Genomic DNA, 23,180 nt, shown 5'->3' on the forward strand with positions numbered 1-23,180 from the left:
GTTCCATAAAAATTTTTTTCAAGAGTCACTCTTTGTGGCCAGGTTACTGATAGCCAGGAAATGGTTGCAGCCCTCACCTCCGACACTCCAGGAGTGGATCTCGGCTATAAATAAAGTCCTACCTTATAAGAAGGAACTATATGCTCATAGGGGTTGCCCTGCAAAATATGGGACACCTGGGTGGGTAGTGCTTCTACCTGCAACGCAATATTTGACTAATTTATCCTAAATGTGCAAATACTGAATGAAGTTAGACACAACGGAATGCGAATGTGTAATGCAGTTTAATTGTACAGCAACATTTATGTATCTGGTATGCCATATTATGTACTAAGACTTTATGTGACATCTCCTTTGTATGGCTTCATTAACTGTACACCGAACAAAATGCTATTGTACCGTTTATTGAATATACACTGTATGTAACTTACTCTTCCAATAAAAACACCATGTTCTTTGGAAAAAAAAAAAAAAAAAAATTGAAGGCACCCCTGTGTTTGCATGCAAATACAAACACATATGTAGGTATGTAGGTCCCACATGCATATGTAAACGGTGATTGCACCACACCGCTAACGTCTGAGCAAGAGCAATAATTCTAGTACCAGACCTCCTGTTTAACTCAGTTAAACTGGTAACCTATAAAGCAGTGGCAGCCCGTCCATTAGGGGAGCCCAGGCGCCAACCCCTCTCTCCAGGCCACCCCTATATGGTAATGGATGCATAGCATGAATCTATCTATGGCTGCCGTGGCCAGCAGGGGATTTTTTTGAAGCACCCGATTAGAGACATAGGCTTTAAATTAGGGTAGGCTGAGCATGCGACCTGGAGCCCACCCAGGTGTGTTACAACCTTGAATTAATATTCGCTGTTGAAACACTGATCCTCAATCTGGCCAATCAGAAGTGGGTGTGAGACCCGTTTTCCGAGAAGCCCGAAAAGAAAACACTCCCGATTGCCCGCAAATGAGGGAGGAAACAGAAGCTGTCGCCGTGTAGAGCAGGAGAAAGGGAAGCCACCGGTGATGAAGAGCAGGAAAATGGGAGGCCTCTGTCGCCAAGCAGGGGGAAGTCACCAGTGATTGGGTTAGTGCTACGGACTGACTGTGGATATGGGGGGGGGGTGGAATACTGTTTGCTGCCCCCCCAAAAAAAAATTCCGCCACTGCTATAAAGAGTTCTAAAGCGTCGCTTATGGAGATTTTATTTATTTTATTTTTTTAGGTAGCGTCATTTGTCGCCATTCCCCAGGCGTGCGCAGTTCTAAACCAAGACGTGTTAGGTGTCTATTTACTCAGCATAACATCATCATTTATATTTTGGGTATTCTATTGTGTTTGCATGCACTAAACTACATTACAGGCATAACCCATTTTTAAGTACACAATGGGACCAGAGCATGTATAGTCGTGCTCATAGGTTTACATACCCTGGCAGAATTTGATTTCTTGGCCATTTTTCAGAGAATATGAATGATAACACAAAAACATTTTTCACTCATGGTTGAAGTGTTTGGCTGAAGCCATTTTTTATCGATCAACTGTGTTTACTCTTTTTAAATCATAATGGCAGCAGAAAATACCCAAATTACCCTAATCAAAAGTTCACATACCCTGGTGATTTTGGCCTGATAACATGCACACAAGTTGACACAAAGGGGTTTGAATGGCTATTAAAGGTAACCATCCTCACCTGTGATTTGTTTGCTTGTAATTAGTGTGTGTATGTATAAAAGGTCAATGAGTTTCTGGACTCCTGACAGACCCTTGCATCTTTCATCCAGTGCTGCACTGACATTTCTGGATTCTGAGTCCTGGGGAAAGCAAAATAATTGTCAAAGGATCTGTTTGAAAATGTAGTTGAACTGTATAAAACAGGAAAGGGATATAAAAAGATAACCAAGGAATTGAGAATGCCAAACGACAGTGTTCAGACTCTAATCAAGAAGTGGAAAATGAGGTGTTCTGTTGAAAACAAACCATGGTCAGGTAGACGAACTAAGGTTTCAGCCACAACTGCCAGGGAAATTTGTTCAGGACGCAAAGAAAAACTCACAAATAACATCAGGTGAAATACACGACTCTCTGAAAACATGGTGTGGCTGTTTTAAGATGCACAATAAGGAGGCACTTGAAGAAAGATGGGCTGCATGGTGGAGTCGCCAGAAGAAAGCCATTACTACGCAAATGCCACAAAGTATCCCGCTTACAATACGCCAAACAGCATAGAGACAAGCCTCAAACCTTCTGGCACAAAGTCATTTGGAGTGATGAGACCAAAATTTTGCTTTTTGGCCACAGCCATAAACGCTACATTTGGAGAGGAGTCAACAAGGCCTATGATGAAAGGTACGGAGGTGGATCGCTGATGTTTTGGGGATGTGTGAGCTACAAAGGCACATGAAATTTAGTCAAAATTTTTGGCAAGATGAATTCAGTATGTTATCAAACAATACTGGAGGAACATTTGCATTCATCAGCCAGGAAGCTGCGCATGGGACGTACTTGGACATTCCAGCATGACAATGATCCAAAACACAAGGCCAAGTCGACCTGTCATTGGCTACAGCAGAATAAAGTGAAGGTTCTGGAGTGGCCATCTGTCTCCTGACCTCAATATTATTAAGCCACTCTGGGGAGATCTCAAACGTGCAGTTCATGCAAGACAGCCCAAGAATTTACAGGAACTGGAGGCTTTTTGCCAAGAGGAATGGGCAGCTTTACCATCTGAGAAGATAAAGAGCCTCATCCACAAAATACTTCAAGCTGTCATTGATGATAAAGGGGGCAATACATGGTATTAGGAACTGGGGTGTGCAAACTTTTGATCGGGGTCATTTGGGTAGTTTCTGTTGCCATTATGATTTAAAAAGAGTAAACACAGTTAATTGCTAATAAATGGCTTCAGTCAAACACTATACATGAGTGAAAGAAAAGTTTTTGTGTTATCATTCCTATTCTCTGAAAAATGGCCAAGAAATCATAAATTCTGCCAGGGTATGTAAACTTATGAGCACAACTGTATGTAAAATGAAAATGTACTTAAAGTAAAGCAATATCTTTTTTTAAGCAAGACCCTAAAATCGGATACGTTGTATTCCTGGGTCCCCTCTCGTGCTCCCCAAGTTTGGTGTCCCTGTCACTTATGGTTCGGAAGCAGTGGCCATGTCAAGCTGACCAAGATTTCCCATTGACACCAATGTTAAAAACTGGGAGCAGTACAACGTCATGCTGACCAAGATTTCCCATTGACACCAATGTTAAAAACTGGGAGCAGTACAACGTCATGCTGACCAAGATTTCCCATTGACACCAATGTTAAAAACTGGGAGCAGTACAACGTCATGCTGACCAAGATTTCCCATTGATGCCAATGTTAAAAACTGGGAGCAGTGCCATGTCAGGCTGACAAAGATTTCCCATAGATGCCAATGTGTCCATACTTTCAAGGGTACATAACGCGCATTATGCCTATAGAGTGTATTTTTTCCCTAAACCTTTTGCATTTTAAAAATGACTGTGCAAATATTGTGCGACATAAAAATTTCAACACCCACTATTTTATTCTCCAGGGTCTTTGCTTTAAAAAAAATATTCAAGGTTTGGGGGAAGCAATTTTCTAGCAAAAAAAAATGCAGATTTTCACATGCATGTGAGAAATGTCAGAATTGGCCTGGCTTTAAAGTGGTTTAAAAAAAAAAAAAACCTCACTACCTGTATAATTAATTATTCAACAAAGTATTATTTTCCTTCTGCCATCAATATCTAAAGTACAGAAATTGTGTTTAATACACATCTAATATCATATAAACTCCATTGGAAATCACTGAATTCTGTCTGGGTGCACTGCAGCTAAATAACATTAGTAGATGAACAGAAGGTAGTTGACCAAACAAGAGGAGTTTATTCAGCTCAATGTTTCGAGGGATTACAGTCTTTGTCAACGTTTTGACTAAGATGGACTACAATCCATCACATTGTTGCTCAGAATAAGCTCCTCTTGTTTGGACGTGTACTGCTGCTCAAGGGCCCTTGAATGCTTCTATTACTTTCTGTTTTTCAACTCGTGTCGTATTAGCCATCTTCACATGTGCAATGACCACATATCCTAATCCAATCATTTTAGTAAAGCGTTTGTTATATAGGATCACTGCCAAAAATTAGATACTCCATGGAATCCAGTTCAGAAGCTCTGTCGCTAATAATTAAACTCCTTTTTTAAGGTAATATAATTTATCATGGAATGTATTTTCATTTACTCCAAAATCAAATGTTAAAAGCAAATGAAATCTTGAATGATTGCTGAACGACATTCAAATGTACTAAGAATTTTCTTAGAATTTTTGTTAAATTCTACTAGTGTATACCCAGCTTTGCACTCATTCTCTGTGTATGTATAGGAATCCTGGAGTGGATACTTGGAAAAAGACAAGGGGTGTGGATGGGCTTTCTAACCAGAAGTGTGCTGGAAAATGCAACCAGGTAAGGACAATTATGGCTTCTGTAAGTTATAATATTGCACATCTCCTTTATTACCTGGTTCTGTCTGCTCTTTGTTCTATTGCTGGACCTCTACATGCAATCTTGTTAATTATGCCTTTCTTGCCATCCTCCTTCTCCTAGTCTCAGGTGACATTTCTCCTAATCCTGGTCCGCCATTTTCCAACTGCAAGCCACATAACCAATACCCCTCCCCCTTTGGCAACCACCGCAACCCATTCAGTTTAATTTCTATCCCCCTGCTTCCTCAAAGCAGCCCACCAATCTCATGCACCCTTTGGAACGCCCACTCCATCTGTAACAAGCTAACATCTGTACATGACCTCTTCATCTCTCATGGCTTTAACATACTCGCCATAACCGAAACCTGGCTTCAAAATTTTGACTCCGCTTCTCCTGCTGCCCTCTCCCATGGTGGTCTCCATTGAACTCACTCCCCCAGACCCAACAGATAGAAAGGAGGTGGAGTTGGCTTCCTTCTATCCCCACAAAGCACCTTCCAAGTCCTTCCTGTCCCTCCCTCTCTATCCCTCACTTCTCTCGAGATGCACTGTATTCGTCTGTTTTGTCCCATTTCGCAGAGGATTGCAGCAATTTATCAGTCTCCTGGGCCGGTATCGCGCTTTCTTGATGACTTGGGTGCCTGGCTATCCTAATTTCTCTCCTCTGAAATACCCACTATCATTCTTGGTGACTTTAACATTCCTGTCAATGTTAACAGCCCACTACAGCTTAACTTCTCGACTTAACCTCATCTTTTGACCTAACACAATGGACACATACTTCCTCTCACTCCAATGGTAATACCCTTGACCTTGTATTCTCCCATCTCTGCAACCCTGGCAACCTCACCAACACCCCCTTTCCTCTCTCTGATCACAACCTCATTACTTTCACTGTATCCTTGCCTCCAACCACCAATCCCTCCAAGCAGCAAACAATTACTTGTAGAAACCTTTGCCACTTTAACCCTTCTCTTCTCTATTCTGCTACTGACCACCTATATAACATAATCTCTCCCCTGTCCTGTCCTGACCTGACCACCTCTGTCTACAACAGTTCACTCTCATCATCACTAGATGCACTTGCTCCTCTAACCACACGCAGAATCAGGCCCCGACCGTTACAACCCTGGCAAACTGACAACACTAGAAATGTCAAACATTGCCGTGCTCTTGAACGACTGTGGCGTAAAACCAAATGCCTGCAAGATTTCACCCTATATAAATCTGCCCTTCTAAAATACAATTCTTGCCTCCATGCTGCCAAACAAGCCTACTTTGTCTCTCTCTTTTTAATTCCTTGTCATCCAGTCCCCGTCAGCTCTTCTCAACCTTTTAACTCTGCTTTGTCCCCCACCCCCTCTACCCACTCACTGCCCAAGAGATTGCCAATCACTTCAAAGACAAGATTGATGCAATTCGTGAGGATACCTACACTGTGCGTACATCTTCCCCACCCAACATACCTTGCCTAACAGCACATTCAACACTCTCTCCTCTTTTGAATTGGCTACTACTGAAGAGGTTACAAAACTTTTCTCAAAAGCCCACTTAACCAATTGTCCCCTGGATCCTGTTCCCTCACAACTACTACAGTCACCCTCTTCTTCTATCCTATGCTCCCTCACTCACATCTTCAATCTCCCCCTCTCTAGTGGCACCTTCCCCTCCCCTCTAAAACATGCGCAGATCACTCACATACTTAAAAAGCCCTCACTGGACCTTACCAACCTGAACAACTTAAGACCCATCTCATTGCTCCCATTCACCTCTAAACTTATAGAACGCTTAGTCTACAACCGTCTTAGCTCCTACCTCAGTGAAAATAACCTTCTTGACCCTTTACAGTCTGGCTTTCGCTCACAGCACACCACAGAAACTGCCTTACTAAAATTCACTAACTGCTAAAACCAACAGCCAGTACTCCATACTCCTACTACTTGACCTATCTGCGGCCTTTGATACTGTTGACCACCCGCTCCTTCTCAATAAACTATATTCCCTTGGCCTCCGAGATTCTGCGCTATCCTGGTTCTCTGCCTATTTATCACAGCGCTCCTTCAGTGTCACCTAAAGCTCTGTCTCCTCCTCTCCATTGCCCCTTTCTGTGGGAGTCCCCCAAGGCTCTGTTCTTGGACCCCTTCTCTTCTCTATCTACACCTCCTCCCTTGGTCACTTGATAACCGCCCACGGCTTCCAATACCACTTATATGCTGATGACACCCAAATCTATCTGTATACTCCTCACCTCACTCCTTCAGTCTCCTCCCACATTACTAACTTACTAACTGACATATTAGCATGGATGTCGCATCACTTCTTTAAACTAAATCTCTCTAAAACTGAGCTATTAATATTCCCACCCGTCCGTGCCCCCCTCCAGGACTTTTCCATCAAAATCAACAATGCAACCATCAGTCCCTCCCCTCACGCCAGGGTACAAGGTGTAATCCTAGACTCTAACTTGTCATTTCAGCCTCAAATCCAATCGTTGTCAAAAGTTTGTAGAATTCCCCTCTGTAACATCTCTAAAATTCGCCCCTTTTTAACAAATGAAACCACCAAGCTCCTCATTCACTCCCTTGTTATCTCTCGCCTTGACTAGTGCAACTCCCTTCTCATTGGCCTGCCTCTCCATAGGCTATCCCCTCTTCAGTCTATCGTGAATGCTGCTGCCAGACTTATCCACCTTACCAACCGCTCAGTGTCTGCCAACCCTCTCCTCCAATCCTTACACTGGTTCCCAATCACCCAGCGAATTAAATTCAAAATACTAACCACAACATACTAAGCCATTCACAACTCTGCCCTGAGCTATATTACCAATCTTGTCTCCAAATATAACCCAAATCATCCTCTCCGCTCTTCTCAAGACCTACTCTCAAGCTCTCTCGTCTCCTCCTCTCATGCTCGTCTCCAGGATTTCTCCAGAGCCTCTCCCATCCTCTGTCCAGCTATCCCCTACTCTTGCTACCTTCAGGCGATCCCTGAAAACTCATCTCTTCAGGAAAGCCTATAACGTCTCTAACAAATCTTTTACCACTTCCATCAGCTCATTCCCTACAGTTACAACCTTTTGTACCACCTGCCCCACTCTATTAGATTGTAAGCTTCTGAGCAGGGTCCTCTTAATCCTCCTGTATCTTATTGTATTATAACTGTATTGTCTCCCTTTTATATTGTGAAGCGCTGCGTAAACTGTTGGTGCTATATAAATCCTGTATTATAATAATAATAATAATTATATAACTAATAATATATTTTATTAAAAAAAAAAGTTTTTACAACTATCCTTCAAGCAATTTTTTTTTTTTTTTATAATTTTTTCTTTTATACCGTCGGGTCTAGTATAGACTTTCCATCAGTCTTTACTTTCTCTGACCCCTCACTACACCCTGGTATATTTTGATGTGTATACATTTGTTTATATAAGGCCAGTATAGTTGGCAACTTTAGGATTTTCTATTTAGATGAATTAGCTTTATTTGATCTGTATTTACAATAATTGGTTGAGAGTGCATTCAAAAGATATTCTGAGATTAGAATTTATTAACCAAAGTGAATGATGACTCATAGACTTTTTGTAAAAAAAATTGTGTTTTTTTTTCCCCTCCCCATCTATATGTGCAGTTATGATGACGCTAAAGAAGTCCTATCGAAAACAGAGATGCTGGCCCCAGCATATTTCATCCTGGGAGGTAACAAGCCTGGTCAGGCCTGTGTGATCACACGCAGCAGGAAGTTTTCCATCAATTTCTGGGAGTGAGTACTCACGTTTTATCTATAAAACGTTAGAACTGAAAATGAGAGGTTCTAAAGCCCAAATATTTTTTACCTTAATGCATAGAATGTTCAGGTATCAGTATCGCCCCCCCCCCCCCCCAACCCCCCTTTTTTACTTACCTGAGCCCTCATTCAGTCCAGCGCTGTGCCCTTCTGCAGCTCTTCTCTTTCTGGTCTCGCAGATGCTGAGTCTGCTGTCTGTGTCTACAGAAGCAGACGGTGAGGCTCAGGAGTGAGCCTGCATGAGTGCACCTAATAGAAAGGGGAGGAGCACTGGTGGGGGACCCAAGAAGAGGAGCTTCCGAGCTGTTCTGTGCGAAAACATTGCACAGAGCAGGTAACTATAAACCTGCTCTCTGTACAAATTTTGTCAATGCCGAACCTGAATAAACTCTCCTGCATGCGCGTGAGTGACATCATCCTCGCCAAGTTAGCGGCCAGCGATCGAGTCCTGGAACCCAGCCACCCAAAGATGTCAGCGGCCGGGTGGGGAGCTTAGGGACACCACATCACTGGAGCCAAGGTGAGTATAATTTCGCTTTAACTTTTACACTTTGCTAAGGTGCTTTTATTTTCTTTTATTATTATAAACTAATGAAAATTGAAAAAAAAAATTTGATTTGTGGCAAGTTCATTTTTTCATTTTAATCTGCCTGTAACCCTGTGCATGTAACATTTTAATTTATTGTGTAATATGTCTTTTATTGAGGTGTATGAAAACCATTCTCTCCAGCTCGTTTACCTTTATTACAAGGAATTTACTACTTCCCTGTATATATAATTTGCTGCTGTTTCTCTTGAAACTGATACACAATTCCATTTGAATATCATTACCAACTTCCTAAGTGCTTAAGGGGAAGGCTGCCTCTCATATTGTCACATGATCAGTCCTAATGTTGCAATAGTAGTAGAATGCTGTACTATATTAGATAATGTATAATCCAGATCCATAGGTGTAATTTTATTAATTTATGTGGCTATATTTCAGACTGGATACTCAGAAGGGTGAATGGTATGTCCTGGAAACAAACTATGACCACTGGAAGCCTCCGCTAGTCATTGATAACAGAAGAGATCCGGCCATGAAATGCCTGAACCAAACAGGACAAAAGGTAACTTCAAGACCACAAATGTAAAATATTGTAGCGTATTACTGTAGCCTTAAAAATTATAGCTAATTAGGTTTTTTTTTTTTTTTTTTTTTTGAAGGCTTTTTTTCCTTTTATTTTCACCTGGTGAACTGTCAGTAACACCTCTCCTGTCCAAGGATTTTATTTTATTTTTTTTGTATAATCTTTATTTTAAGGATATTTCCATGAAAAACATACAGAAAGACAGAGTATAACAGTTAACACATATGAAGTATGTACGATTTACATAGGAGGTTATTATGTGTCAAATGAGTGTATATATTACCCAGGATCTTACACACATCAGGGGTAGTATTGTTGGGGGATATTTATTGTCATCTAATCAACATTTTATAAGTTCACTCAACCATGGATCTCCCCTATTGCACCCAGATGGTGGATCCCTGAACAAGACTGTAACCATCAGTCAAATGTATGGGTTTTAACTGGAACCCATAGTACTTAGGACCTGGCCGAACACCAATTCATAAATCTTAATGTAAACCATAACATACTGTAATTATTCTTTTGATAAAAATAAGAATAGAAAAGGAAAAAAGAAAAGGAAATGTTATACCTTATATCATATTCAGCCATATTGAGCTGCTCTGGGCTTACTAGAGCTCATCTGTGCTTCAGCTACCTGCTGATATTTATTTCAATATCTGTCAAAATCTACCCTACGACGCAAGGATTAATGTGGGTTCTGAATCTGGGAAGATCCCGTGTCGGGCATCCTCCTTTGTCCGGTGTAGTGCATCCATGTGGCCCATATTGAATAAAATTTTTCATATTTGTCTTTACACTTCGCCATCCATTCCTCTGCAGCCATAATATTATCAACCAACTCTATCCATTCGGTACGTGTGGGTATTTGAGGCTTTTTCCAGTGTATAGGGATCAGCCTTCGGGCTGCATTAAGTAAATGTGGCAGGATGGACTTTCGATACTGGCCGAGAGGAATGGTAGGGAAGTGCAATAAGGATTCCAGTGGTGAGTCTGGAAGCTCCACATCCAGAATGAGTTTAATTTGCGCATGTATGTCTAACCAGTATGGTCGTAGCTTGGGGCACTCCCACCAAATGTGGAGGAATGAACCCCGAAGTCTGCATTCCCTCCAGCATGCGGGGGAAAGAGACGGATAGATCTTAGTGACCTTAGAGGAAACCCTGTACCACCTGGTCAAAACCTTATAGCTGTTCTCTTGCATTTTGGTGTCAATTGTGCTCGAGTGGGTAAGGCGGAAAATATGATCTAGCTGGGATTCTGTAAAGGTGTGGTTAAGGTCTTTCTCCCACTCCCTAATAAATCCCAATTTGCCCTCTATCTGTGTAGATTGCAGTAGTTCATATAACACTGAGATTGCATGGGGGGTAATAGAGGATGACATACATAAAAACGTTCAAAGGGCAATGCCACCGTGGGGGAACGAACCCCCTGTGGTAAGCTGTCAATAAAGTGTTTAAGCTGTCTATACCGCCATTCGTCCATCGGGAATGGGCCGAATAGTTCCCTTAATTTAGCCAGTGGTAGCAAACCTTGATCTTGAACAAATCTACCGCATCTGGTCTCTCCATCGGCTGTCCACGTCCGGAAAAAAGATAGGTGTTCCCCCGGAGCAAACCAGGGGAAGCCACCAAGGGGTGCCAGGGGGGAAGTCAGCGGAGCGAGCTTCCCTTTCCTATTTAAGGCATCCCACACGTTTAAGGTGTGAGAAGCCATAGGAGAGACCAGCGTTGAGAGACCCCTGTTCTCCCTGGGAACCCATGGTGTATGTGATAGGTTTCGGCCAGCTAAGAACTTATCAAGCGGGACCCACAGTTTAAGAGAAACATTGTGGTACCACTCTAAAATACGCTGTAAAGCTATAGCCTCATAGTACCTGCGTACTATGGGAACCCCCATTCCCCCTCTTGCTTTAGGACGTTGTATAGTGTGAAGGGCTAATCTGGGGCACTTCCCACTCCATATATATTGTATAAACAGGCTGTTGAGGGTCGAGAAGAAAGTCCTAGGCAGAGCTATGGGCACCATCTGCAGGAAAAATAAAATGCGGGGTAGCACATTCATCTTCAAAATACTGACTCGGCCCATCCATGAGAATGCAGCTTTATTCCAAGATTTTAGGTCCATTCTGATATTAGTGAGCAGTGGTAAGTAATTGCATGTATAGAGCTGGGAACACCGTGCGGGCAGATATATCCCCAAGTACTTCAGGGAGGTTTGGCACCATGTAAACGAGAAGGCAGTCTGCAGCTGTGTACGTAAAGCCATGGGGATATTTAGGGGCAGAATCTCGGATTTGTTGTAATTGATCTTAAAGTTAGATATTGATTGAAATTCCTTCAGCTCTGCCATAATGTTGGGTAGTGATATGATGGGTTCCGAGACGTAGAATAAGACGTCATCCGCATAAGCGGAAATCTTATGTTCATTTGGTCCCACGGTGAAGCCCCTGATATCCCTGTTAAGGTGGATTTTGTTTAGCAGGGGTTCCAATGTCAGAGCAAAAATTAAAGGGGATAGAGAGCACCCCTGGCGTGTCCCATTATGTATTGGAAAGGCATCCGACAGTATACCATTTACTTTTACCCTAGCTGTTGGGGAACTGTATAGGGAGGATATCCACGAGAGCATGCCGGGTCCCAGGCCAAGCCTGGTCAGCACTGCCCTCATGTAGGTCCAATCAACCCTATCGAATGCCTTCTCGGCATCTGTAGAAAGCAAGAGGCGGGGATGTATTGTAGTCCAAGACGATGCCCAGTGTATCAGCTGGAGTGCTCTATTGGAATTGTCCCTAGCTTCCCTGCCCATTATGAATCCCGTCTGGTCAGGGTGTATAAGTGACGGAAGGATCGGTTTAAGTCTATTGGCCAGAATTTGTTGTTTGTCGTTGTTTAAAAGGGATATCGGCCTATAGCTCCCTGGCATGGTATGATCTTTCCCTTCTTTTGGAAGGACTGTGATATGCGCCATCAGAGCCTCCTTAGGCATCACCGCACCGGAAGCCAAGACCGTGAAGTATGCACACATGGGTTCCGAGAGTACTTCTGAGTACTTCTTATAGTATGCGTTTGTATAGCCGTCAGGACCCGGGCTTTTCCCATTGGGGAGATCTTTAATCACAGTCTTAATTTCCAAAAGGGAGATAGGTATATCCAGCTGTTTACTAATGGAAGCCGCCAGCTGCGGGCATTGGGCCTCTGTGAGGTATTGTGTGATGCGGTCAATTCGTTGGGCATCCGTTAGACCAGATACTGTGTTCGGGAGGTGATATAGCTGAGCATAGTATTCTTTAAAGGCGTGGGCTATTTTTGAAGTGTGTACAACCGGTGCGCCTGTTGTCAACGTCAGTTTGTGTACATGGCCTGTAACTCGTTGGGGCTTGAGAGTTCTCGCCAATAGCCGTCCACACTTATTGCCAAATTCATAGAATTTGTCTGCTACGTGCCTCATTCGTGTCCTGATCCTAGCATCTAGCAATCTAGACAAATCTTGCCTGAGGGCCTGCAATTCTGAAGTTACCGTAGGGGTTACGTGTTGTTTGTGCATCAGTTCTGTTTTCTGAATCTTCCTTAACAAGTCCTGCAATTCCCCTTCCCTAGCCTTCTTTAATCTCGATCCCTGAGATATTAGCTCTCCTCGGATAACCGCTTTATGTCCCTCCCATACCGAGCCCATGCCCACCTCGCCGGTTTTATTCTCGGTAAAGTATAGAGAGATGGCATCTAGCACCTGCTTGTGTGCTACCGCATCATCCAAAATGCATTCATTTAGTCGCCAGCTCCATGTCCGAGCTTCCGCAGACAAGGGCCGCAGGGAGATGAAAACCGGGGCATGGTCCGACAATGTGATGGAGCCAATTGAAGCACCGGACAGGGAGTCCAGGGAGTATTGATCCATTAGTATTAGGTCTATACGAGTGTAGACATTGTGTATGGCTGAAAAGTAGCTATAGTCCCTATCTACCGGGTGTAGTAGTCTCCAGCAGTCCACCAGATGGTGTGCCTGTAGTGATTTCCTGAAGTGTTTCAGAAAGGCAAACGAGTGAGCTGAGCGACTGGAGGAAGTGTCTATCTGTGGGTCAGGACTAACATTAAAATCCCCTCCCATGATAAGTTGGCCTTCTTTAAAGGAGGACAGGGTATCTAAGACAGAGTCTATGAAGGTAAGTTGTTTGTTATTTGTGGCTTACACAGCTGCAAACGTGAACCTACGGGAATAAATGTAGCCCTTGACAAATACATATCTGCCATGAGGGTCTGATAGTTGATCTGTTAGGATAAAGGGGCAATTTTTATGAATCGCAATGGCAACACCCCCGGATTTGGGCCTTGGGGAGTTGCTTAGAAACCAGGACTTATATAGGTGTGTGGGGAGTCAGGGGACCGAGTCAGTATTGAAGTGAGTTTCCTGCAAAAAAAATGTGCCCCTGAACGTTTCATCTCAACCCACAACTTACCTCTTTTGAAGGGTGATCCCAGGCCCCGCACATTGTAGGACCCGATTTTCAGATCAGCCATAGTAGAGGAGTGTGGGGAAGGGCCGCCATTCTGTCAGCAAGAGGGGGATTGATCCTCCAAAGCGTAATCTTATCGTCAGGATGTAGCTCGAGGGACACATTAAGCGCCAATATATGCCTAAGAGACAAACCATGGTTATTGCAGGTGTAACTAACATAAAACATAGGAAAAAAAACAGTCATAGAAAAAAACATAGAAAAACCAAAGGCCCTTAAAGTAGGGCAGAGTGCAACCTTGTCACCGATCGGGGATTCCCAATACGGGAACAAAACTCAGAGGAGTTGACCTATCGGAGGTAAGTGGAACAGCACGGGGGGTGAGACCGTGATGAAACCCGCTCATAGTGTTGGGTACAAAAAGTGCCCCTCTATTCTAAGTGCAAATGATGAATCAGCAGCTGGAGGAATGTCATAAAGTGATTTTATTGAAAAGTGAAATTAAAAAAAAAAAAAAAAAAAAAAAACGTCCATGGGACATTTAGGATACCCAATATAGAAAGTTCTGCTTCTTAGGTTTCTCCTTGAGGGGACGGAGGGTGAGATGCTTGAGCAGGAGGGCCTCTCCTGGATCCCCGACGGCGTCTGCGGCGGTTCGCTTGCCACTGTTCAGGGCGACTTGGGAGGGGTATCTCCGGCGAGGTCCTCCAATCCGGGATGTCCACTTGTGGCAGTCCAAGAGACTCCAAAAAATGGGGTAAATCAGCCTTGCTCCGCAGTGTAGATTGCTTACCGTCCTTAGTCGCAGATAGGCTAAAGGAGAATCCCCACCTATAGGGCAGTTGAGCATCCTGTAATGCCGCCAGCAGTGGTTTGAGAGCACGACGTTGCATCAGCGTGCGTCTGGATAAGTCTGGAAAAAAAGATAGTTTGGCTCCATCAAAATCTACATGTCTGAGTCCGCGGACTTGGGTCATGATCTGTTCCTTAAGAGAGTATTTGTGCAATTTACAGATGATGTCTCTGGGCTTGTCAGGGTCTTCAGATGGAGGTCTCAGGGCTCTATGTGCCCGGTCTATCTCAATATGTTCTGGCGCCTGGCGGCCTAATATTTGTTTAAAGACCCCCTGCAGGGTAGGTACGATATCTCTCTGGCCTGCGGCCTCAGGTAATCCTCTGATGCGTATGTTAACCCTTCGGCTCCTATTCTCAGCATCATCCATTTGGTCAAGCAGGGCTTCAATCCTGCGATCTTGCGATTTGCAGCGGTCTGTAAGGGCTTGTAAAGTGGGAGCAGTCTCTTCCCATTGTGTCTCTAATGTTTCCACTCTCCCCCCTAGATGTGCTGTATCAGCTTGTAAGTCCTCTATGTCTTGCCTCATGGCCTTCTCCACCCTGTGCACAAACTTCTCCAAATCATCTTTAGTGGGTAAGGAGAGAATATGGGCGCGAATGTCTCTATCCCTCCAGGCATCACCTCCATCAGGGAGCCTTTCTGATCTGTCTGAACCGGAGGGGGGAGGCAGGGAAGGTAGCGGTATGTGTGGGGAGCTGATAGGAGAGGTAGCTCCGGGCACCATCTTGGCTGTACTTGCCGTTCCTCTGCGGGTCCCAGAAAAGTAGTTTTCCAGCGATTCCGACCGGCCTCGAGGGGTCCGCTGTGATTGCGGAGATGTCTTGCGTTTCGGGGGCATCGTTGTGGGTGTTAAAACCCCCTTTAATGCTGCTGATTAGGCTTTGTATAGAGCGGGCCGCACGGAGCTCAGGGAGAGCACGTCTTCACTCCTGCATGCCGTAGCCACGCCCCCCAAGGATTTTATTTTATTTTTATTTATTTCAGGTACTTATATAGCGCCGTCAGTTTACGCAGCGCTTTACATATACATTGTACATTCACATCAGTCCCTACCCTCAAGGAGCTTACAATCTAAGGTCCCTAACACACATTCATACATACTAGGGACAATTTAGACAGGATCCAATTAACCTACCAGCATGTCTTTGGAGTGTGGGAGGAAACCGGAGTACCCGGAGGAAACCCACGCAGGCACAGGGAGAACATGCAAACTCCAGGCAGGTAGTGGTTGGGATTCGAACCAGCGACCCTTCTTACTGCTAGGCGAGAGTGCTACCCACTACACCACTGTGCCGCCCAAGGATGACAATGCTCACTCACTGAACTGTATTATTGAGAAGCAGTGTTGTCTCTTTAGAACAGGTAGTGTGTTAGGGCTATAAAACACACCCTTTTTAGTAAATGGCCATAAAGTAACAACATTCATGTTGACAAAGACATGCGCCTATGTTTTTATACATATTCAGTCAAAAGAATAGATAATGTGAGTAAAATGGGAGAACTGCCGCACCAACTCTGGATAAGGGAGCAGCCAACACTACAATTAGACTAATTGTGAAAAGTACTTGAAACAATAAAGTGTAGCGCTATAACCAAAGCTGAACATTTGGGGGCCAGTGGAAAATATGATAATCTCTGAAGCCAAGTCTGGCAGGGTCAGGCCTCCCAAATCCTTAGTCTGTTTCAGAGTTTGTTTGTGGTTGCTGGAGCCCCAAATAAAAGGTTTAAATTGAGAATCTACTAACACCTTAAAATATTTCAAAGGGCAAATAATATAAAGGATTTTGGGGAGAAAAATCATTTTCACATGGTTATTAATATGTCCCATAATACCCATCTGGAGCTTAGACCATATGGCAGCCTTAGTTTGAACGGTAGTAAGCAAGGGTTCAACGTTTCACCCTTTCTCTGCCACCGATGTATGCCATACGTCTGCAACAGCTGGGGATTTTACACACACTCCCACCAGTTGCTACAGCAGCTAGCAGTATGTATAAATCTGACAACCCGGCTGTTGGCTGTCAAATGGAAGCGATCCAGTGACTGTACAGCTGCCAGATTGCTTCCACATACCCCAGCAATATTGATGTCTCATTAAAGAGAACCTGTCACCAACAAAAATATCAACATTTTACTAAAACAAAAATTGCAAGTTACACTCATGCACTTAAACAACCCCCCCCCCCCAAAAAAAAAAAAAAAAAAAGTTGAGCTCAGCCCCCACATGCACACATATATGAATGTGAGTACACGCCCAAATCCGTGAGATCAGTATAAAGCGAGAGGTCTGAGTCCTCTAGATATAAAATCATATAATCTTTATACAATCCATTTTTTTGTTTTGAACATATGCTGCCACCTGTAGACATGTAATATCGGGGTGCTCCCTAAGTCAAGCAGCTAGCGGTTCTACTGCAAATGTGTACAGGAGGGGAGAAAGGGACATCTTTGTATGGCCCTCCTGGGGAGTGGAAAAACCTCAGACGTCCACCCACACATATTCTGTCTATTGAAGAGGTTTAGAAGTTGTAGTAATTTAGTACATTAAGGGCCAAACCCAAGGCTACAGTAGCCCCATTCCACAGAAACCAATGGCTTGTAAATTCATGAATAAATGTCTTGTGTAAGTGAAGTGTTTTTATTAGACCTAAAACAAGTTTGAACTGGGTGTATAATGGTTTTGGACAACTTGATTAAGCCTGAGGGAAAGGATTTTTGCACACATTTTAACATCTGTTTGTAGTGAAGATGGGGGTCTATTGGGGTGTTGAATCAAGAGGGTCTTTATTTAGCTTAGGGATGAGAATGATAAGCTCTTCAGACATAGATGGCGGAAATGTAAAAGTCATATATATCTCTTGATGTAAAGGGGGAGATATTTTGCAGTTCACACAGAGAGAATTCTCTGAAAATGGCGCAGCACACGCAGAGAGCACCAGACGTTTCAAGCTTACTGGGTTTCTTCCAGGATGAACGTGTGTTTGTGTTTTTGTTTTTTTGCTCTTCCTGAACAGATATAATAGAATGCGAACAGATATAATAGAATGCTTTAAATGGTAGTTTGACCCAAAAGGGGGCAAATATAAAATATTTCAACCCCCCCCCCCCCAATTATTACCTTTTTTGTATCACTTGACCTTTCCTCTTGGATTATAAGCTCTGATTTGTCTTCCATTGTATTAAATAGTTTTGTAACTGTACTGTCTGCCCGCACTGTGCAAATTGTTGGCGCTATATAAATCCTGTATAATAATAAATAAGCCTAACACTGACTCATTTTAGTGTTTTTCCGATTTTGAAGGAGGGGGGAGTAAAACGTTGTCCTGTCCTAGCCCCCTGCTTCATTCAGATATATGTTGTTGAAAAGGCCTAGTTTTAAACAAAGTTCTCGTTTTACTAATTTAACTGCTTCCAGACCGCCCACCGCACATTTACAGCAGCACGGTGGCCCGGCTGTACGAAACAATGTACCTATATGTTGTCTCTTCTTCCGGGTCTAGGGCACGCGTGTGCGCCACCGGTGACCCGCTCCCGCTGTGATTGGACACAGCAGAAGCCAATCAGTGGGTCGGGGGATGCAATGTCCGCAAAAAGTGTCACTTCCTGTCCGATTTGTCCGCCGCAATGTCGCAGTCCCACTAAAAATCTCCGATCACCACCATTACTAATAAAAATAAAAATGCCCAGAAATATCCCATAATTTGTAGAAGCAATAACTTTTACGCAAACCAATCAATATATGCTTATTGGGATTTTTTTTTTTTTTAATTATACCAAAAACATATAGCAGAATACATATTGGCCTAAACTGATGAAGAAATTCGATTTTATAATTTTTTTTTTCTTTAAACTTGGATAGGTTTTATAGCAGAAAGTAAAAAATATTTGTTTATTTTATTTATTTATTTTTTAACCACTAGGCGTCCGCGCTATAGCTGAAAGACGGCTACAGCGCGGACTCCAATTGCCGGGAGGGCGTCCCTAGACGTCCTCCTGTTTACTTCCGCGGCGCGCATTGGGGAAATTCTGTATTGGCCGTGTCCCTTAGACACAGCCAATCACAGATCGTGCTAAATGACCAATCACAGCGGCCATTTAGCACTCGATTTGAGTGTCCAATGAGAGATGATCTCATATGTAAATATATGAGATCATCTCTCATTGCCGGCTCTCCCTCACACAGAGACAGCGTGTGAGGAGGGAGAGCGAACAGCTGCAGCGTCGGTGTAAGAAAAAGAAAAAGAGAAAATAAAGTGCCCCCAGTGCCATCTGTCATCAGTGTCACATGTCATCAGTGTCGCGTGTCATTTGTCCTGGTGCTCCAGGGCCTTCAAAAGTGTAATAGGTAGTCAATAAGTTAGATGTGTAATTTATGCTCCTAGAACACGTGACGGTGCTCCCTGCATGTTGGGCCTCTCTATGTGGCCAGGCTGTGAAAAAGTCCCATACATGTGGTATCATAATACTCAGGAGGAGTAGCAGAATGTATTTTGGGGTGTCATTTGTGGTATACACATGTCATGTGAGAGAAATAACCTATTACAATGACAATTTTGTGGAAAAAAAATCTTCATTTTGCAAAGAATTGTGGGAAAAAATGACATCAAAAACCTCATCATGCATTCTACTAAATACCTTGGAATGTCTACTTTCAAAAAAGGGGTCATTTGGGGGTATTTGTACTTTTCTGGCTTGTTCGGGTCGCAAGAAATGAGATAGGCCTTCAATACATCAGGTGTGAACATTTTTTTATGATTTGCACCATAACTTGTAGACTCTCTAACTTTCACAAAGACCAAATAATATCCACTAATTTGGGTTATTTTTATCAAAGATATGTAGCAGTATAAATTGTGGCCAAAATAATAATTTGCTAAATTTTATCACAGAAACTAAGAAAAATGCGTTTTTGTTTTTTGGTCTTTTTTCATTTATAGCGCAAAAAATAAAAAACCCAGAGGTGATCAAATACCACCAAAATAAATCTCTATTTGTATGAAAAAAAGGACAAAAAAATCATTTGGGTACAGTGTTACATGACTAATTGTCATTCAAAGTGTGAGAGCACTGAAAACTGAAAATTAGTCTGGTCACGAGGGGGGTTTAAGTGCCCAGTTGTCAAGTGGTTAATTGTCAGTCTTTTAGTTTTTGTTTTATAGCGCAAAAAAAAACGCAGAGTGATCAAATACAAACAAAAGAAAGCTCTATTTGTGGGAAAAAAAGGACATAAATTTTGTTTGGGTACATTGTTGCACGAACGCGCAATTGTCAGTTAAAGCAACACAGTGCCGTATTGCAAAAAATGGCCCGGTCATGAAGGGGCTAAAGTGGTTAAAGATTTTGATATAGCAGATTTGTATTTTAATTTTCCATTATCATAATGCTGTAACTTATTTTTCTGATGATCTTTCCAGGGCATTTCATTTGCAACAATCTATGATGTGCTTTCTACTAAGCCTGTTCTTAACAAGGTAAACTTTATACCAACGTATCACCAATGTATCAGGATATACATACTTAAAAACTTACAAATCCACCTAAACTGTGTAATACCACTTGGGTGAAGGTCGTGGGGTTAGTCAGCTTTTTCTGTAACGTCCTTTAATGTTCAGTGAACCTGGAGGAATTAAATTGTGGTCCCCACCACTGCAGCTTGTGTGCAATATAGTACAACATTGTATCTGCTATTAGAAATTCACTGCTGTCACTTCCAGATCTCCTTTTATGTGCCCAGGAAGATCAGAAGCTAATTTTATGCAAACTGTGACCTCGGATAGTCTTGGCCCATCCCTTCATGCTTTCCTCTGTTAGCCCACGATAATATCTGTCCCATTGATGGACCACCAGAAAAAGAGCATGATGGCAGGACCAAGCAGTAACTTTCTTATCTGAATACTGAACTTGCATAAATGAGCTTTTGGCACTCCCAGGGTACTTAAAGATATTTGGAAGTAAATCATTTTATTTCTAATAGCAATTTAATAGGTGTTTAAGGTGAAACTCCTAGGATGAAAAATCTTTATCCTTGCAATAGGTTCTCCTCATCACTTCAAGGATGAACAGCTTGTATGACCTAGGGCAGTGATGGCGAACCTTGGCACCCCAGATGTTTTGGAACTACATTTCCCATGATGCTCAACTACACTGCAGAGTGCATGAGCATCATGGGAAATGTAGTTCTAAAACATCTGGGGTGCCAAGGTTCGCCATCACTGACCTAGGGGATGATTAATAGGAGGATATACCTACCTTATTCCTGACTCTGCCAGCAGCCAGTGCTCTATTGTACTGCTTGTTGCTCCTGCATTGTGGACAGGAGCTCAGAGTCTTCCAGCAGGACTGCTGCAGACCAGTCGGGCAAAAAAGGAAGGGGCTTCAGCAGATGGGTAGCACAAACAGGAGGCCTGCGGCAACAAAGAATATATATAAACATATAACGAGCAAAAAAGCTGATCTTTGGGGAAAAAAAATGTTTACCCTTGCAGGGTTCTCCCTCTCCACTGCAGGAGTTAACTGCTTGTTTTGCCTAGGGGATGATGAATAAGGTTATATACTTACCATATACTTGGATGTGTGTGAACACCGCTCTAGGTTAGTCTCCCATCTCCACTGAGAAGAAAGACTAGGTGCTGGCCCCATCCATCATGGATTCCAATGAGCAAAAAAATTCTGGTTGGCTGCACGTCCAGTAAAATCACCACCTTTTTATTTCAGCAAATCCATTAAAAACATGTCCAAAAACACAAATGGAGGGGAACAGCATCACCAGCTAATGCGTTTTACGCTCCCTTGGCGCTTAGTTATACCTCACATACAAATGTCCACTACGAATATATATATATATATATATATATATATATATATATATATATATATATATAATATTATTATTATTATTATTATTATTATTATTATTTTATTTTATTTTTTTAATGTGTCTATTTACCAAAACATATTCAAGCTGTAGTTTATATAATGATATGGGATGAAAGTACTCTCACGGGTTTAATTTGAGGGTCTGTACATCCAAATCGGAGGAAGGGTTTAGGAATTACAGCTCTTAAGAATAGCCATTCCCCCTTTTTCAAGGGACCAAAAGTAATTGGACAATTGAAGCCAAAAGCTGTTTTATGGCCAGGTGTGGACTACTCTGTTATTTCTTCATCAATTAAGCAGGTAAAAGGTCTGGAGTTGATTCTAATGCCGCGTACACACGGTCGGAATTTCCAACAACAAATGTTCGATGTGAGCTTGTGGTCGGAAATTCTGACCCTGTGTAGGCTCCATCGGACGTTTGTTGTCGGAATTCCCGACAACAAAAATTTGAGAGCTGGATCTCAAATTTTCCGACAACAAAATCCGTTGTCAGAAAGTCCGCTCATGTGTACACAATTCCGACGCACAAAATTCCACGCATGCTCGGAATCAAGCAGAAGAGCCACACTGGCTATTGAACTTCATTTTTCTTGGCTCATCGTACGTGTTGTACGTCACAGCGTCCTTGACGATTGGAATTTCTGACATTTGTGTGACTGTGTGCATGCAAGTTTGAGCCAACATCTATTGGAAATAAATCCACGGTTTTGTTGTCGGAATGTCTGATTGTGTGTATGCGGCATAAGTGTGGTATTTGCATTTGGAATCTGTTGCTGTGAACCTACATCATACATTCAAAGGAACTGTCCATGCAAGTGAAACAAGCCATTGATGGATTGGTTTAATCTTTGAAGCCTTACAGAGAAATGGCAGCAATATTAGGAGTGGCCAAATCAACAGTTTGGTACATTCTGAGGAAAGAAGAACACACTGGTGAGCTCCACAACATAAAAAGGCCTGGACATCCACTGAAGACAACAGTGGTGGATGATCGCAGGATCCTCTCTATGGTAGAGAAAAACCCATTCACAACATCCAGACAAGTGAAGGACACTCACTCTCCAGGAGGTGGGTGTATCATTGTCAAAGTCTACAATCAAGAGAAGACTTCATGAGAGCCAATACAGAGGGTTTACCCAAGGTGCAAACCGTTCATAAGCCAGATTAGACTTTGCCAAAAAAAGTCTAAAAAAACCCAGACCGGTTCTGGAAAAGCATTCTTTGGACGGATGAAACTAAGATTAATCTGTACCAGAATGATGGGAAGAAAAAAGTGTGGAGACGGCTGGGAACAGCTCATGATCCAAAGCACACAAAGTCATCTGTAAAACATGGTGGAGGCAATGTGATGGCATGGGCATGCATGGCATCCAGTGGGTACTGGGTCATTGGCGTTAAGACAGAAGCAGCCAAATTAATTCTGCAGTGTTTCGAGATATACTGTCAGCCCAGATTCAGCCAAATGCAGCAAAGTTGATTGGACGGCGCTTCATAGTACAGATGGACAATGATCAAAACACACTGCAAAAGCAACCAAGGAGCTTTTAAAGGAAAAAAAGTGGAATATTCTGCAATG

At 42.7% G+C, this 23,180-nt stretch overlaps 1 protein-coding gene across 1 annotated transcript in view; it reads left to right on the forward strand.

Moving 5' to 3' along the window:
* The window catches only part of ASAH1 (N-acylsphingosine amidohydrolase 1), a 93,002-nt gene that overhangs the window by 64,991 nt on the left and 4,831 nt on the right, over window positions 1–23,180 (forward strand). Inside the window, exons 10-13 of the mRNA XM_073607893.1 lie at window positions 4,399–4,480; window positions 8,131–8,262; window positions 9,272–9,395; window positions 20,143–20,199. Of these exons, the coding sequence (XP_073463994.1) occupies window positions 4,399–4,480; window positions 8,131–8,262; window positions 9,272–9,395; window positions 20,143–20,199 (395 nt within the window). The remainder of the gene's footprint in view (window positions 1–4,398; window positions 4,481–8,130; window positions 8,263–9,271; window positions 9,396–20,142; window positions 20,200–23,180) is intronic.

Source organism: Aquarana catesbeiana, linkage group LG01, assembly GCF_042186555.1.
Source record: "Aquarana catesbeiana isolate 2022-GZ linkage group LG01, ASM4218655v1, whole genome shotgun sequence".
NCBI lineage: Eukaryota > Metazoa > Chordata > Amphibia > Anura > Ranidae > Aquarana > Aquarana catesbeiana.